Source organism: Schistocerca piceifrons, chromosome 1 (genome assembly GCF_021461385.2).
Source record: "Schistocerca piceifrons isolate TAMUIC-IGC-003096 chromosome 1, iqSchPice1.1, whole genome shotgun sequence".
Classification (NCBI taxonomy): domain Eukaryota; kingdom Metazoa; phylum Arthropoda; class Insecta; order Orthoptera; family Acrididae; genus Schistocerca; species Schistocerca piceifrons.
The window spans coordinates 191,787,010-191,806,785 of record NC_060138.1 but is presented as its reverse complement, the minus strand read 5'-3'; the positions used below and the strand labels follow the sequence as shown (position 1 = coordinate 191,806,785).

At 38.9% G+C, this 19,776-nt stretch overlaps 1 protein-coding gene across 2 annotated transcripts in view; it reads left to right on the top strand.

Annotated features, from left to right (window-relative positions):
* Nucleotides 1-16,792, top strand: part of LOC124788213 (cytoplasmic dynein 2 intermediate chain 1) — a 176,430-nt gene extending 159,638 nt beyond the window's left edge. For both annotated transcript variants that reach the window (XM_047255396.1, XM_047255404.1), the window contains exon 19: nucleotides 16,111-16,792. In XM_047255396.1, the coding sequence (XP_047111352.1) occupies nucleotides 16,111-16,233 (123 nt within the window). In that variant the 3' untranslated portion in view covers nucleotides 16,234-16,792. The remainder of the gene's footprint in view (nucleotides 1-16,110) is intronic.
* Nucleotides 16,793-19,776: the final 2,984 nt, after the last annotated feature.

Below are 19,776 nucleotides of genomic sequence, written 5' to 3'. Positions count from 1 at the left end.
TGAAACACTTTGGACAAAAACTGGGGCCATTGTTTACCAGTATCCTATTGAGAAGATTTTCAAAAGTTAAAAGTTGTTATCATAGGCCATAGTTTCACTTCTGTAGTGATGGACTGCATACTTACTACATAAACTCCATCTGAACAGGCCTTGAAAGGCCCAAAGGTACCGACCAACCATTGTTTACCTTCAGCCATCAGGCATCATTGGATGCAGATGTGGAGGAAAATGTGGTCAGTGAACTGCTCTCCAGGCTGTTGTCAGTTTTCATGACTGGAGCTGCTACTCCTCAATGTACTCACTCCTCAGTTGGTCTCAAAAGGGCTGGGTGTACCCCACTTGGGTTGAGCAGCACTTGGTGGGCCTGAATGGTCATCCATCCAGGTGGTAGCCAAGCCCAACAATGCTTAACTTCGGTGATCTGACAGGGACCGGTGTTACCACTATGGCATTTTTGTTGATGATTTCTACCCGAAAAGGAGTTTTAAAGGGCTTCCAGTTTAATTAAACATATGTATTTCAGAAAATGTCCAACAAAGTCTACAACAATTCTTCCAATGGATGGTAGGTGTTAGCCAGATTTTGAGTTGGTGTTTTGTGGGCTTTGTGCATGCATGAACATGCTTCTTTATTTTTTTTATCCATCTCACGCCAGGTGAATGACAATGGTCTGATATTATCAAGAGCATCATCCGGTCGCAATCTTGGTGTAGGGCTTGTAAAATGTGTGCCCTGTGTGATTCGGAAATTATTATATAATGTTGTTGTTATTATCACCAGTCCCAAGATTATTTTAATGCAGTTCTTCATGCTAGTCTATCCTGTGCAAGCCTCTTCATCTCTGCATAACTACTGCAAACTACAGCCATTTGACTTGCTTATTGTATTCAACTCATGATCTTCCTTTACAGTTACCCTTTGCCCTTCGCCTCCCCAATGCTTTTCTGCATTACCAAATTGTCAGTTCTGTGATGACCTTTTTTTATGAGTCCTACCAACCAATCCCTCTTCTTTTTTCCCAATTTGGATTCAGTACCTCCTCATGAGTTATTTGCTGTACCAACCTAATCTTCAGCATTCTTTTGCAGCACCACATTTCAAAAGTTTTTGTTCTCTGCATGTTTGAATTGTTTAACTACCATATAGGGTCACACTCAAAAAAAAAAAAAATAAATAAATAAATAAAAAAAAATAAAAAAAATTAAAAAAAACCCTCAGAAAAGACTCCCCAACACTTACATTGAGATTACATGTTCACAAATTTCTCTTCTTCAGTTATGCTTTTCTTACTGTTGCCATTCTCCATTTTATTTATGTCTTCTCTTGTTCAGACATTGTCAGTTATTTTGCTGCCCAGATAGCAATATTCATGTACTAGTTTTAGTGTTTATTTTCTAGTCTGATTCCCTCAGCATCACCTGATTTTATTCGTTTGCATTCCATTACCCTTGTTTTGAATTTGTTGATGTTAATCTTATAACTTTTTTCAAAAACCCATTCATTCCATTCAGCTGCTCTTCATAGTTCTTTACCATCTCTGTCATTGTAAAACCTCAAAGTTCTAATTTATTCTCCCTTAACTTTAATTCCCTTTCCAAATTTTCTATAGGTTTCCTTTACTGCTTGCTCAAAGTAGAGATTCAATAACATCTGGGATGGGCTAAAATGCTCTTTCATTCCCTTCTCAACTACTGCTTTGCTTTCATATCCTACGAATGTATCACTGCAGTCTGATTTCTTGCAAATTTTAGATAGCTTTTCACTCCCTGTATTTCATTCTAGGTACTTTCACAGTTTCATAGGGTGTATTCCAGTCTATGTTGTCAAAAACTCTCTCTGTATATATAAATACTGTAAATGTGTGTTTGCTTTTACTCAGCTATCTTCTAAGATAAGTCATACAGCTAGTATTGACTTGCATAGTCCTATATTTCTCCAGAATCTGAAATGATCATCCTCAAGCTCAGCTTCTACCAGTTTTTTCATTCTTCTGTAAATGACTTGTGTCAGTATTTTGCAACCTGCCTTCTTCGCAGTTGGAATTATTACATTATTCATGACAGTCTGAGGATATTTCTCCTGTCTTGTATATCTTGCACACCAGGTAGAATAGTTCTGTCACGGCAGACTAACTCGACAATCTCATCAGTTCTGGTGGAGTATTATCTGTACCAAGGGCCACAAGGGCAGTTTAGTGAAGAGTAAGAATGCATTTTTACTCAGAAATAATTTAGGAAACATTCCCTTTGAGTTGCTTTACTTGACTGCTTACATCAAAAGATGTTCTTTTAGCTACCTGCTTAAGTGTGTCTGATATTATCTCTGCTACGTTCAGAACTACTTATGCTAACTAAAATGGCTTATCATGTATTCCCAACTTCATATGGGAAAAGGATAAAAGCAACACAGGGCAGTACCTGTGGAGGTACAATACGCATTCAGTTGTTAGTTTTCATAAATATTGGGTAACAACATTGCTGGCAGTCTGAGAGCACAATGGTGATTAAATATAGTGTTTGTGACTGAGGGGAACAACACACTATCATTGATGTACCCACATAGCCAATAACAATGAAATTTTGCTGAGTCTAACAACAAAATATAATAACTCTTTCTTGGAACATGAATCTGTGCTACTTGGTTAAGTCTGATAGTTACTCACTGAAGCACTGCAAAGTCCCAGCATGAAATTATCAGGTATTCGCAGGTGGACAATGTTCATGGTATTAGTGTACTGTGAGACAGTGAGCTTGGAGATGAAGTCTTGCAAAGGACTGAGCTGCTGTGGACTCAGATGGTGGGCTGGTAGGTACAGCCAGCAGAGGGGACAGAGAGTAGAGTGTGCTCGAGGAATGAACTCCGAGTGGTAGATCACTAGACACGGCCAGCATAGAACCCAGAGTGTACAGTATGCTCAGCAAAAGTGGTCTGATTGAGGAACCACTAAGTGTGGTCAGCATGAAGTCTGGAATATGAAGTGAATTCAGAGTGAGCGGACGACAACCTAAATACTCCTCCAGTGGAAGGATACCACGAAGGCAGGTAACTCGCAGAAGCCTCTGGCAGTGAAGCTGGTAGCACATGTTACTGTGACAGCTGCTGGTGTATTTGAGAGGTGCTGGAGACTGTTTTTGTCTGAGCTCCAGAGGAAGTGTCATTAGCAGGCTAGAGCTCTGGCTGTCTACAATACAAAACTGTGTGGTTGGTGACTGTGTCACCAGAGGATACAGTACATAATGATCACATTTTTTGCTGTAACAGTAGCACCTGAGTTGGCCCATTTTAAATCTAATATTGCCCTCCATCAGAATGCAAATGTTAATTGAAGAATGTATTCGTAACACATTCCGGTTTCGATGCTACAAAGGTTAAATTCAAATTGTTTAATAAAATTTGGCTCTGCTTCTCTTCATCTAGGGGCAGGTTTATTTACCTAAAATGTGTCACTAATTTACAATAAACTGTTGAATGGTTACTGACAACTGGTCAGAATTCCACTAACTGCTAGATTGAAACATAGGTGCAGGTTTTAAATAACTAACACAACTACAGTTGATTTAAGTTTTCACAAACCAGATGTATTGTGGAAACAACACATGTTACTGTCTCTAATGATCAACACAAGCTATTGTGCAGCAGTAAATGATATGACTCGAGCCCCCCAATGGTGGATATCAATGCACCATAAATTTAATAGACTAATAAACTAGCCCCATAAACAGAGGATCGTTCCATTGGTGAGGTGATTTGTGTGCCTCAGCAATACATATAGCTGTACTGTATGCCAGACAAGTGTGTGATTCCTGAAGAGGGGGAGCAGCCCTTTCAGTAGTTGCAGGGGCAACAGTCTGGGTGACCAACTGATCTGTCCTTGTTACATAAACCAAAACAGCCTATCTGTGCTGGTGCTGCGAATGGCTGAAAGCAAGGGGAAACTACAGCCGTGATTTTTCCCAAGGGCATACAGCTCTACTGTATGGTTAAATGATTATGGCATTGTCTTTAGTAAAACATTCTGAAGGTGAGATAGTTCTCTATTCGGATCTCCATGTGGGGACTATTCAGGAGGATGTCATCATCAGGAAAAACAAACCTGTCATTTTACAACTCAGAGTGTGGAATGTTAGATCCCTTAATCAGTCAGATAATGGTTAGGTTGAACTTAGATATAGTGAGAATTAATGAAGTTTGGTGGTTTGATGCAGCTATCCATGCTGCTCTATCCTGAGCAAGCCTCTTCAACTCCATATAACCACTGCAACCTACATCCTTCTGAATATGCTTAATGTATTCATTTTGTGGTCTCCCTCTGTGATTTTTACCCTCCACACTTTCCTCCAGTACTAAATTGGTGATTCCATGATGCCTCAGAATGTGTCCTACCAACCAATCCCTTCTTATAGTCAAGTTGTGCCACAAATTCCTCTTCTCTTCAATTCTGTTCAGTACCTTCTCATTAGTTACATGTTCTACCCATCTAATCTTCAGCATTCTACTGTAGCACCACATTTCAAAAGCTTCTATTCTCTTCTTGTCTATACTGTTTATCATCCATGTTTCACTTCCACACGTGGCTACACTCCATACAAATACTTTCAGAAAAGACTTCCTGACACTTAGATCTATACTCAATGTTAACAAATTTCTCTTCTTATGGCTTTCCTTGCCATAGCCAGTCTACATTTTATATTGTCTCTACTTCAACCTTCATCAGTTATTTTGCTCCCCAAATAACAAACTCATTTACTACATTAAGTGTCTCATTTCCTAATCTAATTCCCTCAGCATCACCCAACTTAATTCGACTGCATTCCATTATCCTCGTCATGCTTTTGTTGATGTTCATCTTATATCCTCCTTTCAAGACAGTGCCCATTCTGTTCAACTGCTCTTCCAGGTCCTTTTCTGTCTCTGACAGAATTACAATGTCATCGGCAAACCTTATAGTTTTTATTTCTTCTCCATAAATTTTCATTCCTACTCCAAATTTTTCTTTTGTTTCCTTTACTGATGGCTCAAAATACAGATTGAATAACATCGGGGATAGGCTGTCTCACTCCCTTATCAACCAATGCTTCCCTTTCATGCCCCTGGACTCTTATAACTGCCATGTAGTTTCTGTTCAATTTGTAAATAGCCATTTGCTCACTGTATTTTACACCTGCCACATTCAGACTTGAAAGAGAGTATTCCAGTCAACATTGTCAAAAGATTTTTCTAAGCCTATAAATGCTAGAAACGTAGGTTTGCCTATTCTTAACGTATCTTCTAAGACAAGTCATAGGGTCAGTATTGCCTAGAATGTTCCAACATTTCTACAGAATCCAAACTGATCTTCCCTGAGGTCAGCTTCTACCAGTTTTTCCATTCATTTGTAAAGAATTCATGTCAGTATTTAATAACTATGACTTATTAAACTGATAGTTCAGTAATTTTCACCCCTGTCAATGCCTGCTTTCTTTGGGATTGGAATTATTATATTCTTCTTGAAGTCGGAAGGTATTTTGCCTGTCTCATACATCTTGCTCACCAGATGGAAGAGTTTTGTCATGGCTGGCTCTCCCAAGGTTATCAGTAGTTCTAATGGAATGTTGTCTACTTCCAGGGCCATGTTTTGACTTACGTATTTCACTGCTCGGTCAAATTCTTCACGCAGTATCATATGTCCCATTTCATCGTCATCTATGTCTTCTCCAATTTCCATAATATTGCCCTTCAGTACATTGCCCTTGTACTGACCTTCCATATATCCCTTCCTCCTGCATTCCCTTCTCTGCTCATTACTGGTTTTCCATCTGAGCTCTTGATATTCATACCTTTTCTCCAAAGGTCTCTTTTATTTTCCTCTGGCAGTATCTATCTTGCCCCTAGTGATATATGCTTCTACATCCTTACATTTGTCCCCTAGCTGTCCCTGCTTAGCCATTTCACACTTCCTGTTTTATCTTATTTTTGAGACGTTTGTATTCCTTTTCGTATGCTTGATTCACTGCATATTTCTACGCACATAAAAAAAAGTTGTGCATCACCTTGTTTCCGAGAATTCCCGAATCTGCACAGAAAATTGGAATAGAGACCAACATAAACATCATTTCCACCCTTTTTATTCCTCATGAAAACCACACATTGGGTGTTGTACCACCGTACAGTGAGGCCTTCAGAGGTGGTGGTCCAGATTGCTGTAAACACCAGTACCTCTAATGCCCAGTAACATGTCCTCATGCATTGATGCATGCCTGTATTCATGATGGCATACTATCCACAAGTTCATAAAGGCACTGTAGGTCCAGATTGTCCCACTCCTCAACGGCAATTTGGCATAGATCCCTCAGAGTAGTTGGTGGGTCAAGTCCTCCATAAACAACCTTTTTCAATCTACCCCAGGCATGTTGGATAGGGTTCATGTCTGGAAAACATGCTGGCCACTCTAGTTGAGCGATGTCGTTATACATAAGGAAGTCATTCACAAGATGTGCATGATGGGGGCGCAAATTGTTGTCCATGAAGACAAATTCCTCACCAATATGCTGTCGATATGGTTGCACTATCAGTCAGAGGATGGCATTCACATATTGTACAGCCATTACAGTGCCTTTCATGACCTCCAGTGGTGTACACAGGCCCCACATAATGCCACCCCAAAACAGCAGGGAAACTCCACCTTGCTGCACTCGCTGGACAGTTTGTCCAAGGCGTTCAGCCTGACCAAGTTGCCTCTGAACACGTCTCCAACAATTGTCTGGTTGAAGGTATATGCGACACTCATCGCTTGGATGCTTAAGATCATAGCAGTTTTGCACCCTAAAACCATAACAAAAATAAAAAAATTAAAGAAACATCACTGAAGAGAATGTGATGCCAATTCTGAGCAGTCCATTCAGCACGTTATTGGGCCCATCTGTACCGCACTGCATGGTGTTGTGGTTGCAAAGATGGCCGTCACCATTGACATCGGGAGTGAAGTTGCGCACAAGGCAGCCTATTGCACACAGTTTGAATCGTTACATGACATCCTGTGGCTGTACGAAAAGCCTTATTGAACATGGTGGCATTCCTGTCAGGATTCCTCCAAGCCATAATCTGTAGGTAGCTGTCATCCACTGCAGTAGTAGCCCTTGGACAGCCTGTGTGAGGTATGTTATCGACAGTTCCTGTCTCTCTGTATCTTTTCCATGTCCCAACAACATTGTTTTGGTTCATTCCGAGATGCCTGGACACTTCTCTTGTTGAGAGTCCTTCCTGGCACAAAGTAACAGTGCTGACATGATCAAACTGTGGTATTGACCGTCTAGGCATGGTTGAACTACAGACAACACAAATTGCGTAACTCCTTCCTGGTGGAATGACTGAAACTGATTGGCTGTCAGACCCCCTCTGTCTAATAGGTGCTTCTCATGCATGGTTGTTTACATCTTTGGGCAGGTTTAGTGACATCTCTGAACAGTCAAAGGGACTGTGTCTGTGATGCAATATCCACAGTCAACATATATCTTCAAGAGTTCTGGGAACCGGGGTGATGCAAAACATGTTTTGATGTGTGTATTTTCTGCTTTCATCAATTAACTTCAAAATCTCTTCTGTTACCCAAGGATTTCTACTAGCCTTCATCGTAGAGGTTATAAATGCAAAATCAGATAGGGGTAAAGAAGGAGTGGGTTTAATAATGAATAAGAAAATAGGAATGCGGGTAAGCTACTATGAATGGCATAACAAATGTTTTATCATTGCCAAGATAGACACAAAGCCCACACCTACTACAGTAGTACAAGTATATATGCGAACTATCACCACAAATGTTGAAAAAATTTAAGTAATATATGAGGAGATAAAAGAAATTATTCAGATAGGTAAAGGAGACAACAATTTATTTGTGATGGGGGACCAGCATTCGATAGCAGGAAAAGGAAGAGAAGGAAAAATACAGGGTATCCCACATAAAACCAGTACACCTCATACTTGAGATTCAAGGAATAATGAAATAACTAAAAAAGAATAGATAATAGTAACATGAAAAAACATGTAGTTACCTGTATATGGTAAATGCTGGAAGTGGTGGGCATGGGTATCCAAGTATTGCAAGTTTCACATGATGAGTAATAGTAACAGGCTGTAATTCAGCCACTGTGGTGGTGTTAATTTCTCTAGTAATGTTCTATCTAAGATCATCTGTTGTGCGAGGACACCTTGTTGGGATAATGTATACAGCTTCTCTGCATCTGTTAATTACTCATTGGAAGAGTCAAAGATCTCTAGATATCTGGCACTGTTTAAGGTATAATTGAAAAATATGGGGCCAATAATGTGATTCCGGGCAACACACACCAACACAAGTATCTTCTCCTAGTGGAGAAGTTCTTCATGCAAAATATGTGGGTTGTCCTGCGACCAATATCTGAAATTCTGTGGCTTCACATAACCTGAAAATTGAAACCAGGCCTTATCTGAAATGAAGTAAAGCAAGGGGTCTAAGTAACCGTTAGCAATTAATGTTAACAGCTAGATAATATAATGAACTCTTTTTTTCCTGATCCTCAAATTTTAACTTGCACCACACTCGAATAATGGGCTTTTAATTTTATATCTTTTAGTACATTATGACACCATGCGAATCCTGTGTGTAGTTTCAGGGTTCCTCACTGTCACTCACCTTTTCCTTCGCACATTCTGATTGAATTTTACAGCCCTCCATTTCTTTTACAGATCTTGTATAGTGCTGGTCATGGGGAGTTTCCTACCACGATACTTCACTTCAATCCTTACATTCCTTGATGAGGCCTATCTCTATGTAACACTTCACAGTATCAAATCCCTGTTATAAACCAAACTGCCCCATTTCTGCAACAGCAATATGAGCTTCTCGCAACAACTGAGACACAAACAAACAGCTGTGCTTGAGTTTCCAACGAAACACAGTCTACCCAACATTTGACACAATGTTGTCACTTCACAAGCAATTCGACTAGAGATGGTTAACCAGTATGTGAGGCTTACCGGTTTTATGTGGGACATCCTGTAGTGGGTCAATATGGACTGGGGTCTAGGGGAAAGGAATGAGAGAGGAAACTGCCTAGTAGAATTTTGCACAGAGCATAATTTAATCGTTGCTAACACTTGGTTTAAGAAACATGAAAAAGGTTGTATACGTGGAAGAGACCTGGAGACAGTGGAAGGTTCAGATTGAATATATAATGGTAAGACAGAGATTTTGGAATCAAGTTTTAAATTGTGAGGCATTTCCAGGGACAGATGTGGATTCTGACCACAATTTATTGGTTATAAACTGTAGATTAAAACTGAAGGTATGGCAAAAAGATAGGAATGTAAGGAAATGGGACCTGCATAAACTGAAAGAACCAGAGGTTGCAGAGAGTTTCAGAGCGTGTATTAAGAGACAGTTGACAAGAACAGGGGAAAAGATTACAATAGAAGGAGATTGGATAGCTTTGAGAGATGAAATAGTGAATGCAGCAGAGGATCAACTAGGTACAAAGATGAGGGCTAGCAGAGATCCTAGTATAACACAAGAGATACTGAATTTAACTGATGAAAGGAGGTAATAAAAATAAATTAAGCAGGTGGAAAGGAATACAAATTTCTATAAAATGGCTAAGCAGGAATGACTAGAGGACAAACTTAAGGATGTAGAAGGAAATATCACTAGGGGCAAGATAGATGCCACCTACAGAAAAATTAAAGAGACCTTTTGGGAAAAGAGGACCACTTGTACGAATATCAAGAACTCATATGGAAAACCAGTCCTAAGCAATGAAAAAATACTCCATCCGGAAAGGCTTTGGAAGGCCCGATGGGACTGACTGGCCGCCGTGTCATCGTCAGCCCATAGGCATCACTGGATGTGGATATGGAGGGGCACATGGTCAGCACACCACTCTCCTGGCCATATGTCAGTTTATGAGACCGGAGCTGCTACTTCTCAATCCAGTAGCTCCTCAGTTTGCCTCACAAGGGCTGAGTGCAACTTGCTTGCCAACAGTGCTCGGCAGACTGGCTGGTCAGCCATCCAAGTGCTAGCCCAGCCCGATAGTGCTTAAATTTGGAGATCTGATGGAAACCGGTGTAACCACTGTGGCAAGGCCGTTGGCCTGAAGCAATGAAGGGAAAGCAGAAAGGTGGAGCAGTGTGTAGAGGGTCTATACAAGGGAGATATACTTGCGGACAGTATTATCAAAATGGAAGAGGAGGTAGATGAAGATGTGATGGCAGATATGAAACTGCATGAAGAATTTGACAGAGGTCTGAAAGACCCAAGTCAAAAAAAGGAGAGCCAGCCACGTCGAAATTCTTCCATCTGGTGAGAAAGATGTAGGAGACAAGCGAAATACCCTCAGACTTCAAGAAGAATATAATAATTACAATTTCAAAAAAAACAAGTGGTAACAGTTGTGAATATTACCAAACTATCAGATTAATAAGCCATGGCTGCAAAATACTAATATGAATTCTTTACAGAAGAATGGAAAAACTGGCAAAATCTGAACTCGGGAAAGATCAGTTTAGATTCTAGAGAAATGTAGGAATATACAAGGCAATACTGACCCTGTAACTTCTCATAGAAGACAGGTTAAGGAAAGGTAAACCCACTTTTATAGCATTTGTAGACTTAGAGAAAGCTTTTGACAATGTTGACTGGAGTACTCTCTTTCAAATTCTAGAGATGGCATGATAAAATACAGGGAGAGAAAGGCTATTTACAATTTGTACATAAACCAGATGGCAGTTATAAGAATTTATTGGCATGTAAGGGAAGCAGTGCCTGAGAAGGGTGTGATAGAGGGTTTTAGCCTACCCCTGATATTATTCATTTTGTACATTGAGCAGGAATGGTGGAAATAAATACAGTGGAAGAAGAATGGGTAGCTTTGAGCGATGAAATAGTGAAGGCAGCAGTGGATCAAGTAGGTAAAAAGACAAGAGCTAGTAGATATCCTTGGGTAACTGAAGAAATATTGAATTTAATTGATGGAAGGAGAAAATATAAAAATGCAGTAAATAAAGTGGGCAGAAAGGAATACAAACTTCTCAAAAATGATATCAACAGGAAGTGCAAATTGGCTAAGCAGGGGTGGCTAGAGGACAAATGTGAGGATATAGAGGTATATATCACTAGGGGTAAGATAGATACTGCTTACAGGAAAATTAAAGAGATCATTGGAGAAAAGAGAACCACTTGTATGAATATCAAGAGCTCAGAAGGAAACCCAGTTCTAAGCAAAGAAGGGAAAGCAGAAAGGTGGAAGGAGTATATAGAGGGTCTATACAAGGGCAATGTACTTTAGGACAATATTATGGAAATGGAAGAGGATGTAGATGAAGATGAAATGGGAGATGTGATACTGCGTGAAGAGTTTGACAGAGCACTAAAAGACCTAATTTGAAACAAGGCCCCAGGAGTAAAAAGTGAAATGGGTAGGTTAAAGTTAGATGTAGTGGGAGTTACTGAAATTCTGTCGGAGGAGGAACAGGACTTCTGGTCAGGTTAATACATGGTTATATATACAAAACCAAACAGGGGTAATGTAGGAGTAGGCTTCATAATGAATTTAAAAAATAGGAAAACGCATAAGTGACTATGAACAGTGCAGTGAATGCATTATTGTAACCAAGATAAATGCAAAGCCCATACCCATCACAAGTATAAGTTTATATCCCGACTAGCTCCACAGATGATGAAGAGACTGAAGAGCTGTATGATGAGATAAATGAAATTTTTCAAATAGTTAGGGGAGATGAAACTTTAATAGTCATGGGAGACTGGAATTTGATAGTAGGAAAATGAAGAGAAGGAAAAATAGTAGGTGAATATGGACTGGCAGAAAGGAATGAAAGAGGAAGCCACCTGGTACAATTTTTCACAGAGTATAATATAATCATAACTAACACTTGGTTTAAGAATCACGAGAGAAGTTTTTATACATGGAACAGACCTGAAGACACTGAAAGGTTTCAGATTCATTACATGATGATAAGAGAGAGTTTGGAATAGATTTAAATTGTAAGACATTTCCAGGGGCAGATGTGGACTCTGACCACAATTTATTGGTTATGAACTGTAGATTAAAACTGAAGGTATGGCAGAAAGATAGGAATTTAAGGAAATGAGACCCACCTGAAAGAACTAGAGGTTGCAGAGAGCTTCAGTAGGAGTATTAAGGAACAGTTTACACGAACAGGGGAAAAGAATACAGTAGAAGGAGACTGGGTAGCTTTGAGAGATGAAATAGTGAATGCAGCAGAGGATCAACTAGGTAAAAAGAAAGGTGCTACTAGAAATCCTTTTGTAACACAGGAGATACCGAATTTAACTGATGGAAGGAGAAAATATAAAAATGCAGCAAACGAAGCAGGCAGAAGGGAATACAAACATCTAAAAAATGAGATTGATAGGAAGTGCAAAATGGCTAAACAGGAATGGCTAGACGAAAAACATAAGAATTTAGAAGAATATATCACTAGGGCAAGATAGATGCTGGCTATAGAAAAATTAAAGAGACCTTTGTAGAAAAGAGGACCACTTGTATGAATATCAAGAACTCAGTTGGAAAACCAGTCCTAAGCAATGAAGGGAAAGTAGAAAGGTGGAAGGAGCATATAGAGGGTCTATACAAGGGAGATATGCTTGCGAACAGTATTATGGTAATGGAAGAGGAGATAGATGAAGATGCGATAGGAGAAATGATACTGTGTGAAGAACATGACTGAGCACTGAAAGACCTAAGTCAAAACAAGGCACTGGGAGTAGACAACATTCCATCAGAACTACTGATAGCTCGGGAGATGACCTCGGGGAAGACCAGTTTGGATTCCGGAGAAAAATGGGAACATGTAGGGCAATACTGACCCTGCGACTTCTCATAGAAGATAGATTATGGAAAGCCAAACCTACATTTATAGCATTTGTAGCCTTAGAAAAAGCTTTTGAACAAGTTGACTGGAATTCTCTTTTTCAAATTCTAAACGTCTTATGGGTAAAATGCAGGGAACAAAAGGCTGTGTACAATTTGTACAGAACCCAGATGGCAGTTATAAGAGTCGAGGGGCATGAAAGGGAAGCAGTGGCTGAGGGAGGGTTGTAGCCTATCCCTGATATTATTCAAAGTGTACATCGAGCAAGCAGTAAAGGAAATCAGAGAAAAATTTGAAGTAGGGATTAAAGTTCAGAGAGAAGAAATAAAAACTTTGAGGTTTTCCGATGACGAAATTAGATTAGGAAATGAGACACTTAAAGTTGTAGATGAGTTCTGCTATTTGGGCAGCAAAATAACTGATGATTGCCAAAGGAGAGAGGATATAAAATTTATACTGCAATTGCTAGAAAAGATTTCTGAAGAAGGTAAATTTGTTAACATTGAATATAGTCTTTTCTGAAGGTATTTGTCTGGAGTGCAGCCATGTATGGAAGTGAAATAGGATGATAAACAGTTCAGACAAGAAGAGAATAGAAGCTTTTAAAATATGGTGCTACAGAAGAATGCTTAAGATTAGTTGAGTAAATCACATAACAAATGAGGAGGTAATGAATAGAATTTGGAATCAAGAAATTTGTGACACAATTTGACTAAAGGAAGCAGGCGTGACACAAAATGTTGAAAAAGTTTATGCCTTTTGGGGACTGCAGCAGTCACTGTGGTCTGATTGGAATGCATTAAATGAGTAAAATTTCATCTATCTCTTTAGTGGTTCCAGCTGATATAAGCACTATTTCTGAGGATGTGGATGGTTCACAAAGAAACAACCTTTTTTCCATTGCTCATTGTTGGCCATAACAGCTTATACTGATATGTATGTGCATGTGCATTTTGTTTTTGTGTTGACAATCCTGTGTGGTTTGTTAACATCCACAGTAGATTGAAACTTCGAATTTGCATCTTAATGTACGCTGAATTGCATTTTTTTGAAAGGTGAAACTGTGTGCCGGACCAGAACTTAAAACCAAATTTTCACTTTTTGCAGCTGATGGTGTATTCTACTTCATGGACTGATATGTTTATAATCTACCAGCATATCCCCACTCTTTTCTCACAACTGCATAAGTGATATATAAGATATGGGGGCAAAGATAGTAACAGTGGTATTGAGATTATTTTCATAACTAGGCACTCTGTGTAAGAGTATGTATTAAAATTAAGTTAATACTAGATTAAAACTGTTTGTTACATTTATAAGTTACAGCTTTCAGTTAGAGTGATACATGATGCATGAGACAGCAGAATATTGGTCTGAAAGGTATATTTAACTGCAGAATGAAATGAGAAGAGACAGCCACTCACCTGCGGATGATGTGTGTGTGTGTGTGTGTGTGTGTGTGTGTGTGTGTGTGTGTGTGTGTGTGTGTGTTTGTTTGTGTGCACATGTGTTGCATAGACACATGTACCAGCTCAGAAAATTGCTGTAGGTTTTGGATATTTGCTCATTTATAGTCTAAATATTTTGTCTCTCTCCAACTCTCTCTCTCCTCACACACATACAAATAAATATAAATGCTCACCCTGTGACATTCCCTGTAGCATGGCACTATGGTAGCACTGCATGTGCTTGTCATAGCACATTAGTATGGCTGGATCATGAGAGGGAGGGGGGGGGGGGGGAATTGAGCATTGTTCATTTTAAATATTTTTAAATTTTTTGGGCAATAAAATTATTATTATTATTATTACAAATTCAAATTATTGTTAATTAAAGTGATTTTGACAAAGGAATCACTATTTCATTAGAAAGAATATACATGTAAAACAGAACCATTAAAACTTGCAAGATACCTATTTAAATTTGGGTGCTCTTTCAAGATATGTTTTTGTCCAAATATCCTAATAAGCAAGGTTAATTAAGAGACAAAAACACACACACAATACCAACTTTTCAAATGATAAGAGACAAAAATACCAAATGTAACAGGCAGATTACAGACAGAAGTGGTGCCTGTAAGGCATGATCACTAACAGCATATCATAAGGCTGGTCGAGGCTCCTAGCAGAGATATCAACCAAACCTGGCATGCACCAGATCTGCCCAGGCTATGCAGACACACGCCAAACCTGATGTGAGGGACCAAATTGTAATTGACTTTTAGAACACATCAAAATTCTTAAGACAAGTGAGAAAATGCATATTACAACCACTCTTTTTAACGTAATTCAGAAAAAGGGGCGTCTCGAGAGAGGTTGCATCTTTTAACAGATTCAGATGTGAAATTCCAAAAGGTGGCCCAAATAGCCAAACATTCTTTAAAAAACTAATATTGGGTACACTAGCCTGAAAGTGACAATATATAAAGTCCAGTCAACAGGTGAACACAATAAAACAGAATAGAAGCCAAAAGCAAAAACAAATTACTTCCAAGAGAGGGGCTGGGCATAGTGTTGCCAGGTCGGCATGAACATGCCAAAGGTGCACTAAATAAGCAATATGCACATGTGTCAAAATAAGTAAGAAAGTGATGCACCACAACAGGGCAAATGGGCAAGCTGCCAAATAATATTCCAAGAAATATGCTAAACATTCCACTGCTAGGATCTGAGGAAAACCACCAATGCATGAGAATTATGGTACTCACCCACTCTTAATAAGTGCAGGAGCAGGAAGGTTTCTTCCTCTAGATAAACCAGCACCAACAGTGAGATCTGGAAAACAGAAGTTGCAATAGGCCATCTGAGCATGGCATGTGTATGCTGTTTTTCCTTACTCACCCTGTGAGCTCCAAACAGAGTTATTCAGTACCGAGTGCCTCATAGCCAAATAGAGTGCCACCAACCTTTTTCAGTGGCAACCGCCAGAAATCTCTCCCCGTGCACTGCCCCATCCTTCTCTGTCCAAACAAACCAAAGAGAGCCCCACATCACAGCACCAAAGTCACACTCAGGAGTCAGGCATGAGGTATCGACCTTGCAGCATATCTCACCTGACTGTTCTTGAGTGGGAGATTTGACAGAGATGGCATGTTTGTGGAAAGGAGAATAGAGGGAAGTATAAGAGGAAAGGAAGGGTGGGGAGTTAGGTGATTAAGTTTGATTATTTAGTTTTGCTACAATTTCAGATAAGTAATTAAATAGTCACATTGTGTTCCAAGTAATATCAAGCAATCGTGTTTTTCAGGTCCTGTCATTTGAGGATGGAACCATGGAAGTTCATCAGTTGAGAAAAGAATTTTGGAATCACTCTCAGAGTGATTTTAGAGATAAAATTAACAACTTTTTGAGGTATACTGGTGTCTTCTAATATGAAGTAGACCTGGTCCCATACACAAATATTTCATTGTTGGTATTGGTTATATGAAAATCATGTACTGTAGATATAATTTAATTTTGTAAATATGAATGCATTTATATGAATATTGTGTCAGAGATTTCTTTTGAACCAGTAGACACTCACATGTTTCTCAGTTTTGTTATTGCATGTGAAGCAGACTGTGACCTGAAATTTAATACATCAGAGTATGTATCCATGATATTTTTGTAGGATTACATAAATGTGATTTATATGTATATACTCTGTATGTAATATCAGAACACATTGTTTATATAAGTTGTTATTAATACTGAAAACTATGGTCCAGTTGTCTGATAATGACTAATGTGTTCTATTAAAACTGCCTTACATGCTTTCAGGTTCCCCATGCACTTATGAGTTGTAATGGAATCCATATTGAATACAGTTCTTTTTGTCTATTTTGCTTTATCCACCAAAACAAAATATTGATACTATAACTGTGAATATATTTATTTTTGGAAAAGCTTTTAGCTTTTTGTCTCTTGAGGAATGTTTGTTGTAGAAATGAATGAACGAATGACTACCTTATTATATCCAAATCGAAAACTGATGCTGAGGCAGAAACAAAAACTGTTTCTGCATCCAACTGCACTTTTCAATTTGTGGATATTATTATTATAAATAAAGATTTGCAAGTTTCATTACACAGATTCATCCATCTTCAAGGTACATTCTAACTTGGTAGATACACAGCTCATAGCTGCCAGGATGACTTCCCAAAGAAGATGACACTGATAGTCTAGGTCTTCCTTCATGGGTCATTGTGCCTATGAAACACCAGTTCTGTTGTTCAAAAAGGCAGGTGTCTGCCTGGTTGTGGCAGTGAAGCTTCAAAACCAGGCCAGCCAAAAGAAAAGCTTACCCAAAACTGTAATTCTGGAGGCGAGGGGGGGGGGGGGGGGGGGGCATTTTTAGTTTTGCTGCCAGATGGCAATACAGTTTTCAGATTCCATGACAAACGGCCCTGGATACATTTGCTATTAGTCAGTATCCAACATTCGATTCAAGCTTCAATTTGTGAAGTTCTTTCTGCCCTTGAGTCAAATAAGAATTAACTACCGCTGCACATTCACACCATGAAAATGGATAGGAAGAGCCTGTGGAACATGTCCAATAGCTGGGGCATTAGATGAAGAAGTTCTTGACCTCCATGTGCTTTTGAAGTATGCTCAGCCGATCTTCACTCATAGTATCAGTACTTCAGGTGTCAACAATAGGGGCAAAGTATTGCCAAAATCATCTGATATGTTGTAAGAGTGCTGCCAAATCAGAAAGTCTCTGTTAAGATGAATTACCAGTGTGCACTCACTCTGGTGGTTCACATTGCAAATTGAGATGGCTCTGCTGCCTTTTCAGGCTGCAGTTGTGATAATGACAATACACTGACCAAGACAGTTAACAAGATGAATTTAATCACAGAAATCAGGATTTTACAGCCAGTATTTGTGTTATTGCTGATCAGTGGTAGACTAAGCCCATCAGAGGTCCGAAGCAGTGAAACTAGATGAGGCCCATAGTCTGCTTAGAAATTGATGTATTTGTAGTGTACATTTTGTAAAATATGGTGATGTAATGGCTGACCAAACAGAAAATCAAGTATTTATAATATGTGTACTCCATTTTAGTAATTGTACATTCTTAAAGATATATTGAGAAACTTATAATATGAATCAGTATTTAGCACAGCAAACATCTGGTGGAGTACAAAGAAATAATAAACAATAGAATAACAAACTTATATACCTGGAAACAAAGAATGCACAGTTTTTTAACCTTAGTACAAGATGGTAGTTATCATTGATACCATATCTTGCCTTCAGTTATGGCTGTCACCAGCCCACACACAGTCTGGCATCCAGTGCGCAGAGGCTGTGCACATGTGTAAGTTCTCTTATGTTGTATTTTGATATTCTCTTAGTTTTTCCCTTTGATCACCCATTTCTTTAAGTAGTTTGTGTTTCATTCTGACTAAGGTGACAGTATCAGCTTCATATTTACAGTTTGGAGTGAATTCCTATTATTATAACTAAACAAGTGTTAAGTGGTTTATGATCTTTTATTAGAGTTTCTCCATGTTTCTATTGCAGACTTGTTTCATCTAAAGGTGGCCTTATAAGTGCACGAAATCAGTTGTGATTTAACAAATAAATCTTTTAAAACTGAAGCATTTTATATCTGATTTCACAATGCTCAGTTCTGGATGTCCTGTCAACCAAATTTTAAGATATTGTTATAATCTGATACAGCAGTGCACCCTCTCAGTCAGTCAGTTATGATTTCACTGCATTATAGTATTGATATTACTATACATCATTGTTTAGCTCTGGATTCACTCTGTCTTACCGTTTGATATTGGTTTAGTTAGTGGACTTATTCTTCCAGCATATCGTCACTGTTGTTTGTCCTTCTCTGTTGTTATCTTTCTGTTTCACTGTTGATACTCAGCCGAACATCCAGGCCCTGTAGGTCTGTGAGTCATTCCCAGGCTTGTCAGACACCAGTGACTGTATAAAGTACGTTTCCATGCCTTTATATAAAGTACGTTTCCGTGCCTTTATTTTACTGACATTCTCCATGACATCATTGAAATCTATTTCATTTGTAACTTTTCTTTCATTTGATAAAATGAATAGATTGGCTAGCCAATCTTGATTGATCACAGAGCTATGGCAATTTTTGTTATTTTCAGTTTAGAAAAGCTTCTCTTGCATGATGCAATTGAGACACAAATAGTCAAGAAGTATTGGATTATAAGTGATGTAAAAAATAATATTTCTGTGAAGTCCCATTTAATTACAAATTGAAGGATTTCATTTTTGGGGACACCTGTTCCTTATCAGGGTCACTGTAAATTTCTACCAGATTCTCCAGTGCTTTAGCCAGAGCACCATCAGAAGCTTCAAGCATAAATTTTGTTTCAACAATTTGGAAATTTTGTTGATGTCCTTCATGGACCTGTGTCATTGTGACAATTCTTGTACAAATCAGTCTGTGCATTCAAACACTGATAGGTGATCTTCTCCTTATGAGCTAGTTCAGCTGGCATTGTTTCTTTTTCCCCTCAACAGTCAATGTTAATGACTATATGATTGCATTTTTTGGTGCCAAAAGTAACATTGTGTATAGCTGTGGTTTGATCCGTCACTAAAAACTCATTCATGGTTTTTAATTTGGTGAGCCCTTTATCGAAAATCATTTTTGGAAATTTTAGATATGTAAATTGGAGGCAGAGGGGGGAGAAAGGGAAGAAATTGGAGGGACTAGTGCTGTCAGCTGCATCAAGACTTGACACAGAATCAGTGGTGACAAGCAAAAATGTGTGCCAGACTGGGATTAAAACTCAGGATCCTCTGCTTAGTACATAGTTGCATTAACCACTGTGCCACTCAGAGCACAGTGTTGATCGTAACTGCAGAGACTATCTTGGCATGCATCTCAGCTGACCCACAGTCCCACCCAGCATCACCTTTCTGCAGTCCCTGTCCATGTCCT